This window comes from Hirundo rustica, chromosome 15 (assembly GCF_015227805.2).
Source record: "Hirundo rustica isolate bHirRus1 chromosome 15, bHirRus1.pri.v3, whole genome shotgun sequence".
NCBI classification, from domain to species: Eukaryota; Metazoa; Chordata; class Aves; order Passeriformes; family Hirundinidae; genus Hirundo; species Hirundo rustica.
In genome coordinates this window covers 15,169,685-15,188,656 of record NC_053464.1, presented here as the reverse complement: position 1 = coordinate 15,188,656, position 18,972 = coordinate 15,169,685, and the positions used below count along the sequence as shown (strand labels likewise).

General features: G+C 59.4%; 1 protein-coding gene across 1 annotated transcript; it reads right to left on the bottom strand.

The window, feature by feature from the left end:
- Window positions 1–1,060: 1,060 nt before the first annotated feature.
- SYNGR3 (synaptogyrin 3) lies at window positions 1,061–18,972 on the bottom strand. Its single transcript, XM_040078963.2, has 4 exons — window positions 18,836–18,972; window positions 10,357–10,597; window positions 4,907–5,049; window positions 1,061–3,188 (listed from the first exon to the last, which is right to left on the bottom strand). The coding sequence occupies exons 1-4, from the start codon at window positions 18,932–18,934 to the stop codon at window positions 2,979–2,981; spliced, it is 693 nt and encodes a 230-aa protein (XP_039934897.1). The 5' UTR covers window positions 18,935–18,972; the 3' UTR covers window positions 1,061–2,978.

The window sequence follows — 18,972 nt, the reverse complement described above, 5'->3', positions numbered from 1 at the left end:
TGACAGAGCCTCCTGGAGCAGGAGGAGGGGGCAGAATGCAGCTCCAGGAAAGGCAGAACGCTGGAATTCTGCTCTTTGCACCCACAGTGAGTGCTAACACTGAGCGCAGGGAGCTCCTGCCCTCCGTGAGCTCAGGGTGCTGCTGACCCTGGGGAGAGCAGAGGGTCACAAACGGCTTGTGAGGACGGCAGAGCCCTGACACGCCCAGGACAATCCTGGCGTGGTTTTGGGACAATTTTGGCACAGCCCTGGCATCCTCTTAGGATGTGGCCTGGGTGGGTACAAGGGGGTGAGTGCTGCTGCACCACAGCTGGGAGAAAAAGAGGAGAAAAGATGAAAAGGGATGTTACAAATACCTGAACCCCCAGCACCCCACAGCCACGGCTCCGGTTGTGCAACCACAGCCCCCTTGGGTGTGTTTGGTGACACCCCCAGCAGCTCTGGGGACACTCTGGGCTCCCGAGGGATTCGGGGCAGGATTCCAGGCACGGCTCTCACCCTCCCTCTGAGCGGGGCTGGACTCAGCAGGGCCGAGGCTCCGTGAGGCCGGGGAGCTGCACCAACAAACCCCAGAACGGGGCGGTTTGGGTCAGGCTGAGGTGGGTGGAGGCTCTCCCCACGGCCAGGCAGTTTGGGGCCGTCCCCTCCTGCCCGGTGACGCGGCCACATCAGCCACCAAGCCAGCGCTGTTCCCCGGAACAACGCCCCAGCTGTGGGCTCCTGCCTGCCCCGGTGCCACCCCAGCAGAGGGTCGGGGCTCACCTCCCTCCAGGTGCCTGGTGGGTTGGAGGAGGCTGGACGCGTTCTTCCCAGCCCTGGATTCATCCGGGAGCATCTCCTGTGCCGCCAGGACGCCCCTCAGGCACCCAACCCTTCCTCCTCCTCCGTGCCCAGCAGAGCAGCTGGAGAAGGAACAGCAAACCCTGGCTTCGGGAAGCTGAACCAACCCTCGGGAAGCACCAGGAGCTGTGCTGGCGTCGTCCCCGCGTCCCCGCTGCTGCCGCAGAGGCCGGAGCGTGGTGGGATGTGCGTGTGGGGGCAAAGAAAGGCAATGCAGGCCTGGGGGGGACATTCAGAGCGTGTAATATTCAGCACGGGGGGCACACGGGGCAGGACACGTCCCGCAGGCAGACACAGCTTTAGCTCTTTACAGTTACACGGAAACTCCGCAACGGTTATGTTATAGTTAGAAAAAAATACACTGGTACCCAACGAACATTATCTCACGTACAATCAATTTAAACATTTAAATTGATTATAATTTTGCTAAAATATTAACACAAGTTACTGTTTGTGCTGCTAAAGTTTCAGTGTTCCCTCTAAGGAAAATATTGCTACGGTTCTACCCTACCCTGTATTAAAATCCTCGGGGTTTTTTGTTTTTGTGGGTTTTTTTTTTTTTCCTTTCCCAGCAAAACTGACTCCACAAAACCACGGAGATCCCGGAATTCACTGAGGCTGATACTGCACTGGGCTGGGGTGTCCGTGGTCAGGAGCCGGGCACAGCCAGGACCCGGAGCCAAGGCGGGGAACGCGCTTGGCCACCGGCAGTGACCTCTCGGGACGACTGGCTGCCTAATTAGTGCATTTACGCGCCGCTCATTAATTAGCGCGCGGATCTGCCGCGAGCAGCGGGAAGGAGCTGCGGTGAGCAGGACCCGTGACAGGGAGGGGACAGGTGGTGGCTATTGCTCCTCACGAGGTCGGAAGGCAGCGCTGGCTTTGCCGGCACGGACGGGCGAGGCCGGACCCCGGGCTGCCGGGAGAATCCAGGCACGGAGCTGCCGCCGGCGGGGCTGGGAATTCACATCTCAGCTCCTCTGCTCAGCCCTTAGCGGCACAGCCCGGACCGGCCGCCACACGGGCAGGGAAAGCTGCAGGTGGCTGACAAGGATTTCGCACATCCCCTGCTTTGTTCTTTGCAGCTGAACCCCCCAAACCTGAGCCTCTTTCCCGGCTGCTTTTCACCGGTTCTCTTCCCAGTTTCCAAACGCGGGGCCGTGAGCCCGTGCGGGATGGACTCCGGTGGCCTGTGCAGCCCTCCCAGCTCCCTGCCCGAATCCCCAAATTCCTGGAGGCTGCAGGGTGACACACGTGTCCCCTCCCGGGGCTCTGCCGCAGCTGACAGACGGTGGCTGCTCCCAGGATGAAAACACAAGTCCAGTATCGCTCCTAAAGGCCTTGGATGTCGAGGCTGAGCCTCTCACCTTGGCCCTCACCTCTCCAGGGTGAGGATGTGTCAGCGCTGCCAACCAAAAATTCCTTAGGAATTTACAAACTTCCCAATCCCCCGTGGAGGAACAGAATTCCCGCGGGTCACAGGCTATTCCCAGCTAGCAACCAGCTCCTGCTGGTTTCCACTTCCAACCAGCGACTTTTCAAATCCTCAACCAGAACCTGCTGAAGTGTAGAAGCGATCTGGACGCTGATCCCAACCCCGGCCTGCTGTGCCCCACCCCGTGCCTCTAAACCAAGTTTTGAAACCCCTGTTTGGATATTTGTTTTGTACAGCAAATATACACAAAGAGAAACAACACAGACACCGCTGATTTCCCCGTGAATTTGGCGCTTTCCGTGGAACCTGGACCGGAAGCTCCGCAGCGGGAGCAGACAGCGCCAGCTCTCCCCACCGCCCACCCACCCTCGATGGATTCTGCTCTGGAAGAACGAGAGAATAATTCCTCAGCTGCTGTTTTCTAAGAGGAAAAGGCGTCCTGGGCTTTCCCAGCAGAGCTCAGAGGGGGAATCTCCTCCTCTTCCCCACGCGTGGGTGACGCGCTACCGACCTTCCTTCCTCCCGGCTTAGAGGGAACACTGCTTTTAGAAACCCTGGGACAGGTAAGACAAGAACCAATACCACTGTACAGAATTCACTGCACAACGAGCTAATAAAGGGACCCGGCGCTGACCGGCCACGGCAGGGGAACGGGACTGGGATGCATTTGGGACCGGGCGGGGGGGGCACCGCCCCAAGCCCCTCAGTACGCTGGCACTTGGTAACCTTTGGGGTTGGGCTCTAAGGTCTCGGTGAACGGGGGGCTCTGGTAGGTCTCCGTGCTCTCCACGCCGCTGCCGCCGGGGTAGCCGGGGTAGGAGGCGCCGGGCTCGGTGCCGAACTGCTCGGTGGCGAACAGGGACATGTCCGTGCCCAGGCGGTACCGCTGCAGCGCCCGCAGCGCCAGCACCACCTGAGGGAGGGCAGCGAGGGGACAGCGTCACGCGGGGCACCCCCTGGCCCTCAGGAACACCCCCCAATCCCCCCCAGCGCCCCGCGTCCCCCCAGGACGGTGTCTCACCAGCATCACACATGACCCCGTGTTCCCCTAGGATCCCCCAAACTCCCAGGATGCCCAAATCCCCAGGACCTCACATTCCCCCAGGACCCCCTAAACCTCCAGGACCTCGAATCCCACCAGGACCCCATGTCCCCCCAGGATGCCCCATACTCCAGGACCTCGAATCCCACCAGGACCCCATGTCCCCCCAGGATCCCCCATACTCCCAGGACCTCGAATCCCACCAGGACCCCATTTCCATCCAGGATCCCCCAAATCCCCAAGACCCCACGTCCCCCCATCTCTCTGCAAAGCAGCACGCCGGCAAACTGCCACCCCCCTCCTTTGTACCCAGGGCTAATCCAGCCCCAAAGCCCACCCCAGCACCCCCGGAGCCATTTCTGTGGGACGGGGTGACCCCCAGAGCTCTGCCCGGGCTGGGGGGCCCTGGCTGTGCAGGTCTGGCACTGCTGGCCCAAATAAACGCATCTGCCGAGGGCAGGGAAAGCTGCCGAGAGCCAGCCCAGGAAAATGGGTCACTTCTGCCGAGACTCCTTCACCCTTTCCCGGGTTGCTGGAATCGAGGTTGCAAACGGTGGGAAACGTGGGCGGCAAAGCCGGGAGGGCCCCGAGCTCGCTCTCATTCCAGGAGGCTTCATTAACAATTCAATTAGTTTGTAAATGACGAACTGAGGAGGCTAAAAAATGCCTGTGGAAGCCAGGAAATGCTTCCCAAGCACCGCGGGCATCCTTTGGGATGTGACAGGGGACTGGTGTCCCCACTCCCGGGGCGGCAGCAGATGTGATGGGCTGGGGAATCCCACCCGCTGCCCTTCCCTGTGGCAGCCGACGGTGGGGAAGAGCTGGGATTAAAAGGGATTTATTGGGATAATCATAAAGCAGGGAGCAGTTAAACTGGGGGAGAACTGGAGCAAGGCTTGCTGCTGGGAAGCTTCAAACTGGCTTTTGCCCCAATTCTTCGATGGGAATTGGAGCACATCCCGGGGCTCTGTGCCCAGGAGAAGCTGGAGGAGGGGTGGAGGTAACACGGAGCCATCCCTGCCCCTCCACGCACAGCCTCTGGAGCGGGAGCCCCCCCAGCTCACGCGGGCTCCAGGGTTTCACACAGCCCAGGTGGAGCCGAAAATGGGAGCAAAGGGGGGTTTTCCAATCCTCTTTTCCAGGGGGACGGCAGAGGGGCCAGTCTGGCTTGTCCCAGGACGGAGCTGATGAGGCTGAGAGCTCCCCAAATTCCCCCAGCCGTGCCATGAACCTGCTCAGCGCAGGGATCAGCATCCTGGGGACTCCCTGCCTCCACCGAGCCGCCCCGGGGCTCCGAGGAGGAGCTGAAATCAGGGCGGCCCGCGGCTGTTTCCCAACGGGAACAAAACTCCCCAGCCTCGGGAGGAAGGGAAGCCTGGAATTCCCCAGCGAGAGGCGGCTGAGCTGACGCTGCCCCGGTAAGAAACCAGCAGCCCCAGGCGTGGGGAGCCCGCAGGTTCCCCCGCTCCAGCCCCTCACCGCCCGCCAGGATTCACTTCTCCAAAGCCCGGAGTCCCCCTCCGGCTCAGCCCCGAGCCCGGGCAGGTTTCATTTCTGCTCTGCGCCCTCATCCCCGGCGCTGCCCTCACCCAGATGATGATGGAGAAGAAGGAGAAGGTGATCGCCGCCCGCGCCGCGTCGGCGCCCTGCGAGAAGCCCCTGGTCAGCGTCGTCCTCTGCCACTGGTTTGCCAGGAAACAGAAAGCTACAAACCACAGGAAGGCCAGGAAACCTGCAGGGGAACAGAGCTGGTCAGTGCTGCCCCTGCCTGCGAGGGTTTTATCTTCTTTTCTTCGTGTCTGAGCCGGGATTCGTAAGCGGGAGTCGCGGTTCTCGTGTTGGGACTCGGGTGTTTATTAATTCTTACCTGTGTCACAGTCTCACGAGTTGTGAGCTCTAGCTAACAGGGTGGAAGTGGAGCTGTCTCTAACTCCTGCCGAGGTATTTTAAGCGCTAATTACCCAATAACGAGGTGACACCTAGATTATTTATACTTCTGACACAATCATTGACCACCCCTGGCCCGCAATGCGGTGAAACCTTTTGCACCCAATTAGAAAAAAAAAAAAATACCGAAACCAAGAAGAAGAAGAAAGTGAAGAAGAAGGACTGAGACAACGCCCTAAATCCTCCATATTGCCCCATATAGATTACTATATTCTAAACCCTTAAACTCTGAGTTTTGCACCCTGTGACATCACGCACTTCCATCCAAACCCCACACCCACAGTCCCAGCGCTGTCACTCAATTTTGGGAGCTGTTCCACGGCCTCAGGTCAATGCAGAGTTTTCCTGGGGGTCAGAGCCTGGCAGCACAGAAAGCCTGGAATTCCCAGCGCCCAGGGTTCCAACACCTGCCCAGCACCTCTCCTTTGCTGCTGCACAAACCACCGAGGTTTCCAACAGGAACGGGAATTTCGGGAGCCGTGGCCCAAGCGGAGCTTTTTGAAAACAGGAACGGAGATGGGAGGAAACCCGTGGGGTCACCTCAGGGTGTCACCTGCCTGCAGTTCAGTTCAGCTACACCTCAGCCTGATCTCAGTGACCCCCAGGGACAGCACATCCTCCCTGGACAGCCTGGGGAGGGACTTTTCACAAGGGCATGGAGTAACAGGACAAGGGGAAATGGCCTTAAGCTGAAAGAGGGTGGATTTACATTGGATATTGAGAAGAAATTCTTCCCAGTGGGAGTGGGGAGGCTCAGAGAAGCTGTGGCTGCCCCTGGATCCCTGGAAATGTCCAAGGCCGGGCTGGACAGGGCTTGGAGCAGCCTGGGACAGCGGGAGCTGTCCCTGCCCAGGGCAGGGAGTGGGATGAGATGGATTTTAATGCCCCTTCCGACCCAATCCATTCTGCAATTCCGTGCTTCCGCGACACGTGAGAGCTCTGTTCGTCCCTGCAGAGAATCCCCCTGGGCCTGTGGAACCGAGCAGAAACACTCTGGTGATTATTTGATTATTCCTGCCTGGAAGCAAAGCTGGCTGAGCAAGATAGGGCTGCGGCTGCCCTAATTCCATCCCCAGCCACCAGCACTGCCCAGCGCCAAGGAGCTCAGGGAACAGCCAAGGAAAAGCCAGGAGCACACAGGGCCGGCAGCAGGGGCGTTTCCCAGCACTGGGAAGAGGAGCTGAACAATCTGGACCCTCCCAGGGCGTTGTTTTCAGGGTCTCCATCGTTCCCGATGTCCCGGATTCTGGGTGCCAGTGCACAGGCGGATGTCGGGAATGCTGAGCTGCCTCCAAGGATCATCAGCACATCAGGATGAGCAGCCAGGCTGCCAGTCCCTGTCTGACTGCAGGGACAGAAGAACCTTCCTTTATTCCCATTTATTCCCATTTATTCCCATTTATCCCCATTTATCCCCATTTATCCCCATTTATCTTGCCAGTTATCCCTAACTATAACATTAAACACCTGGGAGCATCCACACCGAGTGCTGGAGGCACAGGGCTCAAGGCCTTTGATTCAGAATTTGCCCCTAATTGCAGTTTAAGACACGTTCCGTGTCTCCTCCTGCACCCCTGGGCCTGGGAGCTCCCACCCTTCAGGCCTGGCCGTGAGCTGCCCGCACGGGAAGGATCAGTCAGGTTTCCTGCTCCAAATGACAGACACTCCACCAAACACAGCCAAAGCTGCCACCAAACCCACCCAAACCTCTGCGTCAGCATTTTCACTTCCCTTCAGGACAGCACCAAACGAGACCTCTGGGTTCACTCCTTAAAGGCCGCCCTTTAATCCAGGGGTATTTTCTGGGCTTTACCAGCAGCCGTTCCCGGTGTGGGAAGCAGCTCCAGCCCCTGCCCTGGGACCTCAGCCGCTGCTCGCAATCACAGCCCAAAGTGAAACGAGAGCAGCTCCCAAAGGTGAATTCACGCTGTGGGAGCTGCAGGATGGCTCAGGGACAACAGGGGACACGGGGCTGGCACAGGGGACACGGGGCTGGCACAGGGGACATGGGACAAGGTTGGGGACACGGGGCTGGAACAGGGGACACGGAGCTGGCACAGGGGCATGGGGCTGGCACACGGGACATGGGACAAGGGGACACGGGGCTGGCACAGGGGACATGGGACTGGCACAGGGGACATGAGACTGGCACAGGGGACACGGGGCTGGCACAGGGGACACGGGGCTGGCACTGTTTTGTGGAGGGGGAAGTTGCTCCTGTGTGTGACACTGCACCCCGAGCAGCCCGTCCTCCCCTCAGGGCCGTGTCTCTGATGTCCCACCCTGTCCCCAGAGCCGCCCCAGCGCTGGTGGCACCCGCGGGATGCCAGGAGTTAAAATGACATCATGCACAGCCCTGCACGGCTGCGCTGGGAACTGCAGCTGCCAAATCCCTCTGCAGCACCGAGCGCTGCGAGGCGCTGACCCTCCTCATCCTCAATCCCTGCAGCCGGGAGCGGCTGGGATCGCTCCTGCTGCCGCCCGTGTGCACCTGCAGGGATGCAGGGACGCAGGGACGCAGGGACGCAGGGACACAGGGACGCAGGGATGCAGGGACGCAGGGATGCAGGGATGCAGGGACGCAGGGACGCAGGGACGCAGGGACACAGGGACGCAGGGATGCAGGGACGCAGGGACGCAGGGACGCAGGGATGCAGGGATGCAGGGATGCAGGGATTCAGGGACACAGGGACACAGGGACACAGGGACACAGGGATGCAGGGATGCAGGGATGCAGGGACGCAGGGATGCAGGGATGCAGGGACGCAGGGACGCAGGGATGCAGGGACGCAGGGACGCAGGGACGCAGGGACGCAGGGACGCAGGGACGCAGGGACGCAGGGACACAGGGACGCAGGGACGCAGGGACGCAGGGATGCAGGGACGCAGGGATGCAGGGACGCAGGGACGCAGGGACGCAGGGATGCAGGGATGCAGGGACGCAGGGACGCAGGGATGCAGGGATGCAGGGATACAGGGACGCAGGGATTCAGGGACGCAGGGACGCAGGGACGCAGGGATGCAGGGATGCAGGGATGCAGGGACGCAGGGACGCAGGGATGCAGGGACGCAGGGACGCAGGGATGCAGGGATGCAGGGAGAAGCTTTTCCCCTCCAGAGCAGCTCTGGGCGGCAGGAGCGTTCCCCCAGTCCCCAGGTGTCCCTGCCGCTGCAGGAGCTGGGCTCAGGCAGGTGTGCCTGGATGCTTGGAGGACAGACGGGAATTTTAAAAGCTCTCCAAGAGGTCTGAGCTGGCAGTGACGGGGCAAGGCCAGCCCCAGCCCCAGCTGCTCCACTCCCTGGAAAAGGAGAGCGCCAGGAAGCGCAGCCGGCAGGTGATGATCGTTCAAGGATCTGCGGACACCAGGGAAGATGTGCCACCACCCTAATCACAGGCTGGGCTGCAGAAAACGCCCGGCTGTGGGAGCAGCTGGAAGAGCAGCCGGAAGAGAAGGAAATGCTGCTTTCAGCGCGGTGGCCTGGCCTGAACCCTCACCTGTGCCCCAGTCACCACCCAGTTACTCCCAGATGCATTTCAGGGAGAAGTTCTCCCCTGGCAGGGTGGGCAGGCCCTGGCACAGGGTGCCCAGAGAAGCTGTGGCTGCCCCTGGATCGCTGGAAGAGTTTAACTCGGTGTGGAGCACCCTGCTCTAGTGGAAGGTGGAATTGAATGGGCTTTGATGTCCGTGCCAACCAAACCACTCCAGCATCCGATGATTCTCCCATTTCTCCTCTCAGTGGACCCACCACGGGGACCAAGGAGAGCGGAGGCAGAGTTTGAGAGCAGCGCCAGCCTGGGGCTGGGAGCAGGGGCTGTCAGGACGTGAGGCAGGATCCCAGCCTGGCTCCGTGACACGCAGCAGCAGCCACCAGATGGATGTGATGTCCCCCTTCCGCTTGAATCCGAGGATTTCAGGCACCGAGCCCCACGGAAGAGGCTGTAAATTTTATCTAACAAGGGCTGAATGCTCCAGCACCACGGAAATGAGCTTTGCAGCCAGGAGAGAACAGCCTGAACAACAGGCAAGGCAGGGAGGTGATGATGGATGTCTTCATTCGGGGCAGAGAGCCACCAGCCACGCTCGTGCTGGATAAATCACCTCAGAGTTTGCTAACACAGCCTGGGAGTGCAGAGCAGCAGCTGCAAACGGAGCCAGGCAGCTCCCGGAGCAGAGCAGAGCAGAGCAGAGCAGAGCACGTTCCCTCCCAGCCCGAGCATCTTGCCTGCTCCTGTCTGCAGGGATGAGCCTCAGCTCCAGGGCTCAGCAGCCCCAGCTGCACAGGAGCTGCTCCTGCTCTGCTCCCACCTCGTGCACAGGGCGAAACCCGGCCCCAGGCAGCTGCTGAAACCACCTCTGCCCCCCGTGAGCCGCAGCAGGCATGGGAGGGCGAAAGCCCCGGCGTGGGCTCTGAGATGTGACCGCCGAACCTCACCCCTGCCAGTGGCCTCAGTGAACACCTGCAGCTGCAGGGGGAGGACGCGCCGCTGTCCCCAGGCACCACATCTGGCTTCCTCGGCGCTCGCCGCGCCCACAGCTGGACGGGGCAGCTCCCCTGGCACCCCCGGCCAGGGCACGGGAGCGGTGTCGCGTGGGAGATGGACCCACAGAGAATTCCCCGAGCCTGACAGAAGGCTCGCGCAGCACGGACCTGCACGCAAGCTCTGAGACAAGAAATGCTGGCTGGGAAAGACCTCGTTGAGAGAGAAACGGAACTGGAAACAAGTTTCAAATAACAGCCTTGCAAATAAGACCGGGTACTTTGGAGAAGCAGAACTGTGAAAGGTGCGTTGCAGCAGGAGCCACGAGGGGTGATTTTAGATGATTGGCTTTAGGGCATTTACAGCATTGTGTGGCCAAGAAACGTTTGAAATGTAATTAGGAAATCGTCCGACGGTGATGGCGTGAATTATAACACCTGTATTGTCACCCTTCACGTGAGGCTGAAAACGGAATAAAAGCTTTTAAAACGCCTCTCAGTTTCCCCCATCTCTGGGTCAGAAAAGGGGATAATCCAAGAGCGTCAGGCCACGGGAGGAGCGGGGAGAGGGGAGGAACAGGGCACAGAGCAGAGCAGAGCAGAGCAGAGGTACCTGAGAAGCCCAGGTCCAGCAGCACGGCCCTTTTGCGGTCCTTGACGCTGCTGATCTGCTGGAAGTACAGGTCCACCACGAAGAAGAAGATGCAGCCGAAGAAGGCGATGACGCCCACGGCGATGCCGTAGCTGCAGGCGCTCTCATTCTCGTTGAAGATGCAGAGCAGCTCGGGGTGCTGGCCGTCCTTGTTCACGTAGCACTCGTTCACGATGGAGCCGAACACCACGATGGAGAAGATCTGCAGGAGGAAGGAGAGAACACAACCGGCTGCTGCTTGCTCCGAACTCCGCTCTCCGACAGCAGCGGCGTCACCGCGTTCGATCCCGGCCTCGGCTCCATGGCAACGCGGCGTTCGTCAGACGCATCCCGGCTCCAAGCGGCACCTGGGCGCTCCTCCTCCGGGAGCCGGAACCTCCTCCCGCCCGCCAGCGCCTGGCCGTGCCGGGTAGTTTAAGGATCTCCTTCTCCAGACAAGCTGGGGAAGGAAGAAAATACCCAGACGGGGCAGAGCCTTAGCGCTGGCGCCGCTCTCCGCTGCCAGGCTGTGCCCCACACCGTGCGGGTGTCCCTGTGGGGCAGGGAGCAGCGCAGGGACGGGGCATAACCGAGCAGCCGAGCCAGGGAAGGGCTGGGTTGCTGGTGGAGGGGACGGGGGACACGTGTGGGGAGGTGGCACAGGCTGCCCTGAGAGCAACAGGGCGATTTTTTTCAGCTGGCTCGGCAGGGGCTGGAGGATGCAGCTCCTGAATCCGTCCCCAGTGACCCGGCTCGGGCTCAAGAGGGACAGAAGGGCAGGCGCTGCCCGGGCTGGCACCGGCGGTGTCACATCCCTGCAGGTGGCCCCAGGGAACACCAATCCTTCCCCCTGCTGCACGCACAAGTCATTCCCTCGTCCCTGGCACCGAAGGAGGGAGGGGAAGCTGCGGGACCGGCACAGCCCAGCCCGGACCCCGCTCTGGCAGAGGCTGTGAGCGGGGAGCGCTCACATCTCCCTCACGCCGGGAACCTCTGATCGCATCCCTGCCAGCACCAGCATCCCTGCAGGCACCCCCGGGCACAGCTGGAGGCCAGGCATGCAGCAGCAGAGATAAGGGGCTCCTCCAGCTCTCCCGGGAACAGCTGGGGATGGAACGGGGCACGATTGGCTCCGGCTGCACCTGCAGGAACAGCGCGGCCCGAGACGGGGACAGGTGACACGGAGGGAGCAGCCCGGGAGGCACAGGATGGAGCCCAGCTGGTGGCTCTCACAGTCACCTGTGCCACCTGTGCCACCTGTGCCAGCTGTGCCCCCTCCTGCCGCTGCCAGAGAAGCCGTGTCACAGAGCAGGGGAAATGGAGCAGAACCCACGGTGGGCAAACCACCCCCAAGGTCCAACCAGTCTTTAGCATAACCCTGGGACAGACCTTCTCCTCTTCCTCCTCTGGGAGTTCAGCCACGGCCTGGGGTCCTGTCCCACACCCGTCCCTGCCTCAGGTCAGCCCTGAGCACCAGCCACGAGCCCCGGGGCCACCCAAGTCACCCTGTGGCACCTGCACCCTGTTCCTCGCTGAGCTGTGCTCAGGGGGCACCTGGGATGGCGCAGCATCATCCCCATCATCATCCCTATCACCATCATCATACCTATCACCATCATCATCCCCATCATCATCCCTACCACCATCATCATACCCATCCCCATCATCACCACCATCATCATCACCATCCCCATCTCCATCACCATCATCATCCCATCACCATCATCATCCCCATCACCATCATCATCCCTATCACCATCATCATACCTATCACCATCATCATCCCCGTCACCACCACCATGACCATCCCCATCATCATCCCCATCATCATCCCCATCCCCATCATCATCCCATCACCATCATCATCCCCATCATCATCTCTATCACCATCATCATCCCCATCATCATCACCATCATCACCACCATAACCACCACCATCCCCATCATCACCACCATCCCCACCACCATCATCATCCCCATCATCATCCCCATCACGCTCACAACAGCAGGGGCCTCGTGTAACGAAGAAACAACAACAACAAACAGCACCAAGAGCTTTGCCAGAGCTTTGGCAGCAGCTGTAACACCAGCAGTTGTAAAAATCTGCTCATAAATAATGCAAAATTGTTATTTACCATCAGAAATAGCAGCAGCATTTATAAAACAGGCCCTGGGAAGGAGTAATGTGATTCTGGAAAAGATGAATAATTGAGGAGCTCTGATTCCAGGCGGTTACTGCTCTCCAGGCCGGCCGAGCCGTACTCAGCTTCTCCGAGCAGTTTCACGCAGTTCTCCCAGGATTAACAACCTTCTCCAGGCCTTTGGGAGCCGCTGGGAGCCCAGGGCTTTGGTGGTGAGGAGGAGTTCCCGTAAATACAGTTAAAGATGTCCCAGCACAGGTGTGTGGTGCCTGCACCAGCTTTGCACACCTGGGGCTCTCGATGTTTTGTTTTGTTTTGGTTTTTTTAAAGGATGTTTTATCACTTAACTTCCAGTTCCAAAGGATTCTAGGAAGCAGAGCATCCCTCCTGCTGCCAGACAACCCAAGTGGCTCAAACCACGAGACCCCCACAACCACATTTGAGTGTACAAAACACAGGACACGCAGCTTTCCTTTGGGAGGTCAAAGTAGCAACAAATTCCAAGTGCCCACCTTTGACAGACGAGCTCAGAACATCGGCACTGCCTGGAAAATTCCTGTCAAAACGTGGCTTTCCACGGGTTCTCTCACCCCAGGATTGTAATGTTTTTCTTAAAAAATGTTTTTTCTTAAAAAGCCCACTGGTGCTGGTGAAACGTTTTAATGAGAGTAAATTTGGTGTTGCCTTTCTAAGTATAGACGAAAAAGTGCTTTTATTTTAGGAAAGTGTGGGTAGTTGAAATAAATGTGGGCAGGGAAATAAACCCCCTGCGTTTTTTCACAAGTGCATTTTCCCAATCACCTTCACAAACCACAGCTCAAAGCCCCGACCAGCTCATCAGAGCCTTGAAAGAGAAAATACAAGGTCAGATTTTCCTCTGTGAGCGGGGTTTTGTGGGCCTGAGCAGCATCTCAGAGGATTTGCAAAGGAGCCTTCACAGGACACTCCATTTTCCAGCTCAACAACCCAACGCCACCAGCAACAAATTCTGCTCTTCCTGCTTGAACCCGTGAGAGACGCAGCAAGAGAACGGGATTCTCCGCAGCCACCCCGGTGGGAAACTGCATTTTCCACGCTTGCATCCTGCCAAAGCTTCCACGAGGATGTGCTGGCGGCTCGGGGGCTCCTGGTGGGGGGCTCCTGAGCACTGGAGCCCCCAGCTCCAGCAGCTCCAGCAGCTCCAGCAGCTCCAGCAGCTCCAGCAGCTGCAGCATTCCCGTGGCTGCGGGGGGAATGGGAAGGAGGAAAGCTCTCCTCTCCCAGCCTTTCCACTTAGAGCTGCACTTCAGCACACAAAGGAGCCCCGGAGGAGGGAGCACAGCACAGTGAGGAGCCCCCAGACCCACGGGGACACGGCTGGGTGCAAAGGCAGCTGGGGCTCCACCGCTCCAGGGAGGAACTGGGAGCTCTGCTGTTAATGAAAGCCTGCAGCCCAGTTCCCCCAGTCTGAAGTTTGCTTCCAAACAAGAAGGGACACCTCTCCAGGGCAGGGAGCATTTCTGGGACACAGGACACTGGGACAGGACATTGGGAGAGGACATTGGGACAGGTCTTCTCTGCTCAGAGGATGAGGAGGCCCTGACACAGGTGCCCAGAGAAGCTGTGGCTGTCCCATCCCTGGGCCAGGCTGGATGAAGCTTGGAGTAGGCTGGGATGGTGGAAGGCGTCCCTGCCCATGGCAGGGGGTGGAACTGGACGGGTTTTAAGGCTCCTTCCGTCTCAGACCATTCCAGGATTCTGTAACTCTGCTGGGACCCCGATGTGCCCAGGATGGAGACTCCTTTCAGGTGTGGATAAAGCTGGAGCTGTGTCTGCCCTCTCTCCACCACATTTTTGCCATCTGGAGGCTGCTGGCTGTCCAGGCTCCCTGCCTTTCTTCTGGAATTGTGCTCTGCAGATCCCCCTGAAGCTCCAGCAGGCTGCCCCCAGCACACACACAATTTTTTCCTCCCTGTAGCTTTCAGCTTTCTGCAGCCCCTCCCCTAAAATGTGCTCCAGGAGGCCTGGCAGCCTGAGCAGAGCCAGGCAAGGAAATCAAAAAGCCAATAACACAGGAGAGCAGGAGCAGAGAGCTTCGGTGGGAGCTGTCAGCCATTTTAAGGTGAGATGTCTCCACTGCTGAGGCGCTGTGCTCGGATTTGGGGTTATAAAAAAATTTAAAAAAAAACACCAGCAGGAGGTGTGGGGTTGTGGGAGACTGCAGAACCCGGCTTTGATCGCACACGCAAGCAACCATGAATGTCAGCATGGAGGAGACGTAACGCACGAGGGAAAACAGCCCAGAGCTCCTTTCCTCTGCCGCGGCTCCCGACGGAGAGCGCTGGGCACAGCCCAGCCCCGGGTGATCCCTGGCTCCCTCCGGGGAGCCAACGCCTCCTGCTCAGCTCCCGGCCCTCCCGGAGCCCAGCCAGGCACGGATGGAGCGCCAATTCAGGTGGAATCAGCACAGGCCAAATCCTGCTTAGCACCCAGGGTCTCCCTAAGCCCCCCAAGCCCCTGTGAATGCACGAGCCTGGCACGGATCCCCCCGGGGCTGGGGGCGAGTGGGACCCTTGGCACAGCGGGGAATCAGACCCCGGCCCCCTCTCCAGGTTATCTTTACAGGGAGGTCTTCAGCACTGATCTGCATCGTTTCCTGGAGGCTGTGAAGAGCAAAGCTCCGCTTCAAGCACCGCCAGATCTCGGAGATGACCACGAAGAGAAGGCCTGGCGCGGCTTCTGGCACTGAAAGAGGTGCTCTGGTGCTGGCTGTAATAGGTTTAGGGCCACATCCACCAGGCTGATCAGCCTGGGAGGATGTCTATTGATGACCACATGACTGATTTTTTTTTTCCCTGAATTGCTTTTTCTGATGTGGTAAGAGACTCTGGCTGAGACACGGCGCCCATTCAAGGTTCCTAATCTCGTCCTGCGATCTGAGCACATGGCACACCAGCAGTGCTTGAAGCCAGAGATGACAGGAGCGTGACAATTCAGAACCGCTTTAAACTCAGATGAAGCAAAGCTTCCCCATAATTCCATTACCACAATGTTAAGTTCTGCCTTTAATCCACAGCCTGCAGAGAGAGAAAATTAAGGCAGAAATCTGATGACCCTTCTGCAAAGCGGCCAGGACCGAAGTCTGAAGCAGCTCAGATCATGCTAATGACTCTGAGCATTGCTGGGGCTCCTGGAGTGCCAGAGCAGCCTTGGAGCTCTTCCCTAAGAGCCCTGAGTGCTCAGGAGTCAGTGAAACCCCTGAGGAGCCATCCAGAGCTCATTCCCTGCATTCCTCCTGAGCTCCAGGGAGGCAGAGAGATGATGGGATGGGATGGGATGGGATGGGATGGGTGAGTCAGGAGGGATGAGGGTGCACTGATGGGACCCAGCACTGCGTTTCTGCTGCTGCTCTGCATGAAGTCACAGGAATTGCTGAAAAGGTTTACCAGAATATTTTCCTAAACTGCTTTTAAGAGCCAGACCTAAGCCTATGTTAAATGAACAATTGCCCGGCAAAGCTGAGTGGCCACTTGAAAGTCTGGCTGGCACGGGCAGTCACAGAGAAAGGAACTCATGATTCTGCAGGCGCTCGTCGTGAATATCGACTCTGTTTGGCCGTGCAAAAAACGTCTCAAAAGGAAACCACAGGAGCGATCACATCTTCATCTGACAAACTGCATCAGACAGGGAGGGAAGAGATGAATGAGGAACTGTTAAATGGTTCTTTCCAGCTTTTGATTTTACAGCTCAAGGCAGGAGCGGTTTTTTCCCCCTCAGATACTCAGAATTAGTCTCTCGGGGGAGGCAGAACCAGGAATCCCCTTTGGCCACCGCTGACATTTGGGGATTTCTGTGCTGGTCACCATTCACCTGCCACTCCCTCGCACGTCTGCCAGCACAGGGTCCCCGAGGCAGCCAAAGGGAACGGGACCTTCCTTTGCTCCTGGGAAGTCCCAGCAGTGGTCAGATTATCACCCACCTCAGGCACCTGGGGCTGGCCCCAAACCCCTGTGGGATTTCTCCGTCGCCCCCATCCCAGGCAGCTCCCTCCTTTTCCCAAGAGAAGCTGACATCACACACGGAGCAAGGGTCCCGTCTCCAGCGGGGATCAGCCGCTCAGGCCACCAGCACGGACATCACCACGTGCCACAGCACTGCCACCCTCACCCAGGACAGCAGCAAGGACGGCAGCAGAGAGCTCAGCAGAGCCTTTGGTGCCTCCCCCATCCAGTCTCTCCGTGCTGGCATGGGTTTGGTCTGGAATCCAGGCACGAGGCACAGCAGTGAAGGGAAGGGAACCCACTGGCACCTCGCACTGACTGCAGCCCCAGCTCACACTGGAAGGGACCCATAAATGCCCAGCTGGTTTAAGACACAGAGAACGGGACTGAGACAACCAAGCTGGAGCTCTGAACCCCCAGGCTGGAGCAGTGATGAACCCTGACAGATCTACCAGAGAGTGTGAGACATGGGGAAAGGGCTCCAAAGGGAGCCCAGCCCACTGAAAAGAGCAAAAAACTTCCTTTTTGCTCAGTGGGCTTTGGAGCCAACTCTAAGTGTTGCAAACGTTTATGGGGTAGCACCACACTCATCCCGGTTTGTCCACACTGGTGGCCCCTGCGCTTGTTTGGAGATAAGCTGATGCATTTCTGTGGTTGTAAGCACTCGTTTGTCACTGGCTCCCTGTGAACACAGAGCCGTGAAAGGAGGGACTTCACCAGGGAATAAACTAGAGAATACATCCAGGAATATTTTCTGAGCTGGGATTTTAATTTTGTAGCCATATTCCATACTCTGGTCCTGCTTCCCAGCATTGTCCAACCCCTTCTATTCAACAAGGATGGGGAACCCTCTGGGTGCCAGGTGCCACATTTATTTTAGGAGGGGCTGAACTCACCAGCAGTGGGTCTGGTTTGTTTAACTGTACCCAAACCCTACACCACTGCCAGCAGTTTGCCACTGCAAACTCAAGGAGAATCCAGGAGGATCCAGACCAAGCTTCCTTCTAGGAACTGCTGCCCTGAGCCTCAACCCTGCCCAAAATGCCCCATCCACACCAAGCTGGATGCCCCAGTTCATCCCTGGCCCCCGTTTTTCCCCAGCATTGGAGTGGTGGGACTTCTCCAGGCCCTGGGAAGGACACCAGCTCCCACCCAGCCACACACTGCAGCATGTGCTTTAACTCTGAGCATGTGATTGCAGCTGGAATCGCTCATGTGCTGCACGTTGTGCTGCTGGGGGCCTCGGCCAGGGCATCCCAGCCCGGGGAGCCCCACAGACACAGCGGCTGTGCCCGCTGGAAGGAGGGCAGCTGTGGGGCTGCCCCTTCTCAGCACAGCCTTCCTCTGCCCCCTGCCTCACTGAGCGCTGCCAGAGGGGACACAGAGCCAGCACAGGTGTGGCATGGGCGAGGACAAGCCCCAGGCTCACACACAGCCCCCAGCCAAGCACTGGAGCTAGGTGAGAGCCGGGCAGACCCTTCCCACTGCGGGTTTTGGGAAGGACCTGGCACTCCTGACCTCCCAATGCCCTGCACACCTGCAGATCTCAGCAAAAAGCCAGGCTGAGGGAGGCAAATTAGCCCCGGGCATCGGGGCACCACGGCCCCAGGAGCACCCTGGCACAGCTCCCTGGGCACGGACCACCAAAGCGTTCCCTGAGCGGCTGCACAGCCCATTCCACCTCCTGCTCCCGCTCCACGGTAGGAATTCACAGATGGGAAACGTCCAACAAACATGACATCCTCTGAGCAGCACGGGGGAGCTGGGCAGGGCCGGCTCCCGGATTTCTGTCACACACACGCATGCACGGAGCGCGGAAGGCAGGAAAATGTCCTCTGCCTCCTGCTCCGAGCCCCATCCTCAGGCACCGCACAGGAGAGCGGCAGCGGCGCATCCACCGCCGCTCCCGGCCCCATTCCCGAGGAAACTCCCCCGGGAGCCGGCACTGCCCGCGGGGCTGGGCAGCGCCCGCCGCACCGGCACCGGCACCAACACCGGCACCAACACCGCACCGGCACCAACACCGCACCGGCACCATCACCGCACCGACACCAACACCGCACCGGCACCATCACCGCACCAACACCGGCGTGGCACCGGCACCGCACCATCACCGCACCGGCACCGCACCGAGCACCGGAGACGATGCACCGGCTGCGGGCACGATGTACCTGAGCTGCCCATCGCTCAGGCACTGCCCATGGCCCCGGCGCTGCCCATCGCCCGGGCGCTGCCCATCACCCGGGCGCTGCCCATCGCCCGGGCGCTGCCCGCCTGGCCGGGCGCTGTCCCCGCGGCGCCGCTGCCCATCCCCGCGCCCCCGCGGCCGTTCCGCCTTACCCAGGTGGTCACCCGGAGGAGGGTCTGCGGCTGCTTCAGGAAATCCACGGGGTCGATGGCCCCCCCCGCCCGGCCCGCTCCGAAGGACGCTCCTTCCATCTTCCCCCACGCCCGCTCCGCGCCCAGCCGAGCCCAGC